Below are 7,424 nucleotides of genomic sequence, written 5' to 3'. Positions count from 1 at the left end.
ACATATAATTATTAACACTCAACACTAATTATTTATTTTACCCAAAAATAATGTTTGTCATCACTAATTAATTTAGTTAATTTCTTAACTCAACATTAGTAATTTGACAAATTAAAATGTCTTTATTACAATCAAAATAATTTTTTTTCTTACAAAATTAACAAACTCTCATTCTCACTCTTATTCTTTATCTTTATCTTTCTCTCTCTTCTTTTTCATTTTCTTTTTTTTACCTTTTTGTTTTACAGAAAAAAAATTAACAAAATAATATAATTCAAATAAAAAATTAAACTTTTTCATATAAAAATAATAACTGAAAATTTTGTTATTTGATTTTTTATGTACAGAAATTTTGGTCTTCTTAATTAAAAACTTTTATCAACTTACGATTTTTTTTTGTAAAAATAATTTGATTTTATAAATTTTTTGTGCCATAGATAATATACTATTGAACCAAAATGTATCATAATTTTAAAAAATTTATATTCTCATAATATTATTACGGATAAAAATACTAGTTTTACTATAAATTTGTTCGGATTTTAGTTAGAAGAGGAGGGTATTGAAAACTTTGCGGTGGCAAGAAGCCATTGCATGTGCTTGCATATCTTCTTGTCCGGAAATTCAGTAGTCCATCCAGCCGTACATGTCTTCCGTACTTCACAGAATGTACATAGGAAAAACGCGTTTTCAGTTCCTTCATCATAATTGCTCGATATTCCATCAAAGTTTAGTTAAATATCAGATCCAATTAATTTTATATATAATCACCGACAACCGCGTTCTCAAATCTTATAAAACCGGGGGCACTTTCTCCAAGGATTATATACGTAACACCATACTTAGTATCTTCTGTTTTGAGGTGGTGGAAAAAAAAAAAAGCGAATCAGCAAGAAAAGCAGTTTGTCTAGTGAGAATGAAAATGGCGCCTCTTATTATGATTTCATCATGTTTCGTTTGGAATCTCTGTATGGTTCTTATCGGAGTAAGTGTTAGTGTCCCTGTTGAAGCTAAATCTTGGCTTAAAGCTCATGCAACTTTCTATGGGGCCAATCAAAGTCCCATCAGCCTCGGTATGTTACTTTTTAACACACGCTACATACATAGTGTCATAAATTATATACATGGAATATTAGAGGATAATTAAAATTTATTATTTTTTATTAACAGTTAATTAATTATATAGTATTTCTCGTTATATATACCTACATGATAAATATTTCGGGCATAGTGCTCACCAAATATAGAAAAATTCTTGTATAGACGTTATTCTTGTGAGTTGAAATATTTCGGGCATAGTGCTCATCAAATATAGAAAAATCCTTCTATAGACGTTATTCTTGTGAGTTGATCTAACCTATTCTTGCAGTCTGATAAGTGAGCAAAATAAGATATAAACAATAGCAGATATAATTTCTATTTAACTTTTAAAGTTTTTGAATATTACGATTTTAAATAAATTAATCAATTTTATGAAATTTATATTAAGTCTAATGATTTGATGATTTAAATTTTATTAAAATTTTATATTTTATGAATTTAATTTATTTTTTTTATTTTATGTAAAATTTCAATTTTTTTTACCTTAATCAAGATATTTCCTTACTTTTTTTCTTTTACGATAATTATGACTTTGAAAAATAAAAAATATATATTAAATATAACTGTGTTTTTATCCAATAACTTAAGCTTCTATAAACAAATAAATTTTTATATCATAAAATTTTAAAATTCGATTCTTATTAACTTTGTAAAATAAAGATTTTAACATAATACAAATAATATATATATATATATATATATATATATATATATATATATATATATATATATATATATATATATTACGCAAACAAAAAATGACCTTATTGCATGAGTGTATAAGATATATATCTATTTATATGTATATGTGTATTTATATATTTTTATCTAACAGTTTAATTTTTTTTTAGAATAAGCACTCTTTTGTATTAAAAAAAAGTGAGATCTAATTATTTTATGCTTATTCAATTTAAGTTTTAGGTGATTTTTAATTAAGTAACAAAGTTAATTATTAGAAAACAAGTAATTATCTATCATACCGAACTTTTTGTTGTTTTCATATATAATAGTAATTAAACCCAAAAAATAAATCCAATTACACTAGAATATCACCAAAAGATGAGGGGTGGGGGTGGGGGATGAAAACAAAAAAGAAAAAATGTATGCTCAATGCATAGTGTAAAGGTGCTTGTTAAGATGTCTAAAAAGTATTGTCTAATTATTAAAATAGGTAAAATAATTAATTTTAAATTTAAAAGTATAAAAATTAAAAAACTTTAAATATTTTAAAATTACTCTAAAAAATAATTTAGACAAAAGTTAGATACAAAATAAAAAGTACTGTAGAATTGAGCTGGTGTAAAATAGTGAAAAAAAGTGTTGACAGTTAACAAGGGATGTAAATATTAAAGATACTTCAAAACTGAAGGCCAAAACAAAAGATATATGCGTTTTATTCCTTCTTTATTATTATATTTTACCATGAGAAGCAATATTGTTGTTCATGATATTTTATTGAATTCAATTAGAATTGAACCTTATTTATTGCATTTGAAGGGGGAGCTTGTGGTTATGACAACACCTTTCATGCTGGGTTTGGTGTCAACACTGCGGCGGTGAGCACCATGCTCTTCAGAGGTGGTGAGGCTTGTGGAGCATGCTACCAAGTGATTTGCGACTACCGGGTCGACCCAAAATGGTGCCTCCGGCGACGAAGTGTGACCGTAACTGCCACCAATTTTTGCCCTCCGAACAACCAGGGAGGGTGGTGTGATCCACCTCACCATCACTTTGATATGTCCGCTCCGTCTTTCTTTCGCATTGCAAGACAAGGCAGTGAAGGCATTGTTCCCGTTCTCTATACAAGGTAACAATAATTAAATTAAAATTATAATAAAAAAACGATAAAGGGTCGACGAGGCAGGGCTTAAAAATGGCACATTTTTTCATAGATATAGAGAGAAAAATGGTGTAAGACGCATTTATTGAGTATATAGGTATTTTACGTAATTGTAATGTCAGAATAAAAATCGGACCGTCTGATTTGTGTTTAAATAATTAAAAAATTTAAAATATACAAATTGAACGGTCCAATTAGTTTAGCCAAAATTTAAATTCTCTCTATCACACAACTCGGACTATCCGATTAAAAGGTAAATTTTTTTAATAAAAAAATCGAATAGTCCAATTTCTCTTTTTACTGTTTCAAAACAAACTATCCCACATCCATGTCTAGCACATATGTTCTCCACATTCACGCATAACACACACGCTATTGTCATATCGAAAAAAAATGAACCTAATAATGACATTTGTAGATTTACTTAAAACATTAGTTGTGGATATATAAAATTTGAGAAATATTAGGGACCACTATAATGTATTATTTTTTTCATTATATTTAGCTATCAATTTAATATTTTTAGTTTAGTTTTTTTAATATAATAGTCTAACAATATATATATCTAAAAATTTATTTTAAAAATTTAAATTGTTGGATAGAAATATATAAAAAATTATATATCTAATATGTTATTTCACACTTTTTGGTCAAGTATTAATACTATATTACAAAATTAATATTCCATAAACTTAAATCTAACTAAAAATAAAAAAAGTATGTACATTTAAATAAATTTCATAAATTCCATTTATTATATTTTATTTTAATTTCGAAAAGGGACCTTTTCATTGATAATAATATATCTAGAGCAATACTAAGCTAATACGATCTACGAACTATATAGTTAATCTCTATTTCATGCATGTCCGTTCATCACATAAAAATAGGGTGCCATGCAAAAGAAGAGGTGGAGTGAGATTCACGTTGAGGGGGCAATCCAATTTCAACATGGTGATGATATCCAACGTGGGAGGCAGCGGGGACGTGAAGGCCGTCTCGATCAAAGGATCGAGAGGTCGCTCGTCTTGGCTGCCCATGCACCGCAACTGGGGAGCCAACTGGCAAAGCAGTGTGGATCTCCGGAACCAGAGGCTCTCATTCAAGCTTACATTGGCAGATGGGAAGACACTGCTGTTCCTCAATGTTGTTCCTTCTAGTTGGAGGTTTGGACAGACGTTTTCATCAAGAAACCAGTTCTCTTGAATCTTATCACTAGCTGGAAAGGGAGAGCCATCGAATTCACATGTCCACAACCATGCCGTTTTTAAAAGGCTGGAGTGGACCTTAATTATATTTATAATAATATTTATAATTTATAATATAATTTGCGTTCTTTAGTTATTCTTTCAAAATTTCCTTGCAAAAAATGTATGTATTATTTCGGATTATTTATTCAATAATGGAGAAAATCATATATACGTTCCAATTATATATTTTTTAATGCTCCTAATGTGATATGATGTGTATGTTAAACTTTTATTATTTCATTTACATATATGGAATAACGAAATATTAGTTTAGAGAGACAAGAACTGCTACACTAGAAGCAACAAATAATTGAGAGTGAATAGTGCATTGAATAGTCCAATAAAAAAGTAGGCATTTAGAATGGGCACTAATGAAGATGCCAAAAACATCTTTTCATGATAATCTTGTTTAAAAAATATAATTTATTTATTTGGCCACATTTTAAATAAAAGTAATATTTTTATAATATATAAAGATCAAGTCCTACAACTTATCATCTAATAGTTAAAATGAAATATTTTTATATGATGACAATCAACAAATCTTTATTGGAGTAGCCACCTTTAGAATTTGTTGATGCATCTAATATTCTAATTGATAATCCATCTATTATAAGCTTTTCTGCAGATTCTGAAGAATGTATCAATTATGATGAGTTAAATTTTAAAGTAGTTCCTGAACTTGCATTCGAGCCTTAAAGTAATCTTTGAAGTTAATAATTACTCAAATTCGTCTTCGAAATTATCTTTCGAGACTCATAATAGTCCATAAAATAATTTCTGTCCATCCTTACTATTGGAAACCACTGAAACGACGTCGTTTTGTATTTATTTTAGAAAAAGAAACCCGAGCCTCCCCTTCCCCTTCCCCTTCCTTTTCAAATTGTATTCAATTCACAAATTCCTCTTTGCTGTTCAATTGTAACACACTAATACTGAAAATTCAAGTATAATAATTGAATCAAATTGGCTAAATTTGTGATGATCATGAAGAAAAACAACACATGCAAGATTCACATGAATAAAACAAAATTCACCTCATCAGAAAATGGAGCTTGAGAACCAAAAATATTGTAGAAGGCTGACAGTGCATGATTTTGTTCCTTGTTTAATGGGAGAGAAGGCAATAAGACCTCACAGAAGAAAGCTATAACTTGCATTTGAGAGGAAGATAGGCCATGGTTGTAACTTTTCTCTCTTCTGTTACCTCCTCTCAGAAGAGGGTGACAATTCTTTCCATCTTCCATTATCTCACTCTATGAATTTAACAAATTATTTTGTTCCTTCTGAGTTACTAAAATAGTTACAAAGTATTGTTTTTTATTGGCAGTGATTACGGAAAGGAAAAGAGAAAGAGAAAGAGGAACTGGCAATGGGTTGGGGAAGGGGAAAGGAAGCATGGAAGAGAAAGGGAGAGGAAATTGGAAAAGGGTTGGAGAAGAAAAAAGGCGCTGTGGAAGGAAAGGGGAAAGGGGAACTAGGAATGGGGAAGGAAAAGGGGAGCGTGGAAGGAAAAGGAAGAGGAAAACTGAGGAAGAGTTGGAAAAGGGAAAAGGGAGTGTGAAAGAAAAAGGGAAAAGGGGACTGGAGAAGGAGGAAGGGTGGGGGTGGGGTGGGAGTGTTTTTCTTTTTTTTAATAAATATAAAACGACGTCATTTTTAGTGTCGCGATGAACAGAAAATGCCTTAGGAACTACTATGAGTTTCGGAGGATAATTTCGGGGACAAATTTGAGTAATTATTAATTTCAGGGATTACTTTGAGGTTCGAGTGCAAGTTTAGGGACCACTTTGAGGATTTACTCTAATTATGATAGATGATTTGTTGGTAACGAGTAAATGAGAATACAGTTGAATCATGCATTAATTCTTTTTGGACAAATTATACCCTAATAAATCACTCACTACCATAAATACGGGATTTGAAACGAAAAGTAATGACAAATTTATATGATCGTGGTAACTACTTGCAACGTCTTGCATTTTCCTGACTAAATTTTGCGGAATTTTTTGACATTTTTGTTTGTCCGTGACCTACTTGAGATGGGCTCTCTCAATTGCCACATACCCAATAATCACTGTGCCGAAATTGAATGATGTCCACCTCTAAATTCCACGCTTAATTTGGTTTTTTCCTCGACCCTTTCAAAATACTTTTCAACAGTTTATACTTTTTTCAAATTTAAACCCTAACTTCAGATAAATTTAATTTATCAGGGTGTCGGATTTTTCAATTTTTCGATCGTTGGTTTCTTCTCCCTCCTTCCCAGTACTGCCACTGAAAAATTAATAAGGTATATACTATTTTCTTATTTCAAATGCTCACTACTAGAAAATTAGTTATTACAGACGAATATTTCCGACGGATTTTATCCCACGGAAATACAGACAGAATTTTAGAGGAATTTTTTGTCGAAAAACAAAAAATGAATTAGCATAAATTACAGACAGAAAAGAGAATCCGTTGATAATTTCGTTGAAAAATTAATTTTTTTGTGAAAAATGGTTACAGACAGAAAATCCGTCTGTAATTAAATAGACAAAACGCTGCGTTTTATTAAATTATTATAGATGAAAAATCCGTTGTAATTTAAAATTTTCCGTCGAAAAATTTTAATTTAAACTTAACCTCATCCCTACCCTACCGAGCTCCTTTCACACAAAAAAAAAATCATATTTCTTCTTTTTCTTCCTTCCTTCTCTCTTTCTCTCTCTTCTTTCACACGCTAAAATACTAACTAACCACAATTTCTCCCAGAAATGGCGTTTCACCATCGCAGAAAACTCATGCCAGAAATCTGCGAGTCCCTCTGCCACGTGGAGCAGAATTGTTCTTCAAACTATGATGATTGCCTCAAAATCTGCAGCACCAACCCCCAATATTACTATTATTCCCAACCACCGCCACTGCCACCACCACTGATTCCTTTTTTCCCCTTAGACGATACATCAGACCATGGAAAAAGCCACGTGCTCTCGCCCCTACTTGGGCCTTGCTCTCTCCGTTATCGGAGCTGCTTTCTTCGTTTTTATTTGCTTTGCAATCTTCGCAAGGATCTTCAAAAGGAGGAGAAGATCCTTATCGCCACCATTGAGTCTTCGAACACAGAATAATACGGTGTGATGATTTCTTCGTTGATGAGGAGCACGGTTCTGTGGTGGACCACCCGATCTGGTACATCCGTACACCCTTTCGAGCTATGTTAGCTGTAATTCTTCTATTCCATCTGTACA

The 7,424-nt window shown here is 30.9% G+C and overlaps 1 protein-coding gene across 1 annotated transcript; it reads left to right on the top strand.

The window, feature by feature from the left end:
- Nucleotides 1-840: 840 nt before the first annotated feature.
- On the top strand, nt 841-4,462 carry LOC112790108 (expansin-A12). The gene is made up of 3 exons (XM_025832341.3): nt 841-1,073; nt 2,599-2,908; nt 3,832-4,462. The coding sequence occupies exons 1-3, from the start codon at nt 917-919 to the stop codon at nt 4,145-4,147; spliced, it is 783 nt and encodes a 260-aa protein (XP_025688126.1). The 5' UTR covers nt 841-916; the 3' UTR covers nt 4,148-4,462.
- Nucleotides 4,463-7,424: the final 2,962 nt, after the last annotated feature.

This window comes from Arachis hypogaea, chromosome 3 (assembly GCF_003086295.3).
Source record: "Arachis hypogaea cultivar Tifrunner chromosome 3, arahy.Tifrunner.gnm2.J5K5, whole genome shotgun sequence".
In the NCBI taxonomy this organism is placed as follows: domain Eukaryota; kingdom Viridiplantae; phylum Streptophyta; class Magnoliopsida; order Fabales; family Fabaceae; genus Arachis; species Arachis hypogaea.
The sequence above is the reverse complement of the archived record's forward strand: the minus strand, read 5'-3'. Positions and strand labels throughout refer to the sequence as shown.

Coding starts and splice junctions, on each gene's coding strand:
- LOC112790108 (XM_025832341.3), top strand. CDS start 917: ATGAAAATGGCGCCTCTTATTATGATTTCATCATGTTTCGTTTGGAAT. Junction 1,074..2,598: donor TCAAAGTCCCATCAGCCTCG/GTATGTTACTTT, acceptor TTGCATTTGAAG/GGGGAGCTTGTGGTTATGAC. Junction 2,909..3,831: donor GTTCCCGTTCTCTATACAAG/GTAACAATAATT, acceptor ACATAAAAATAG/GGTGCCATGCAAAAGAAGAG.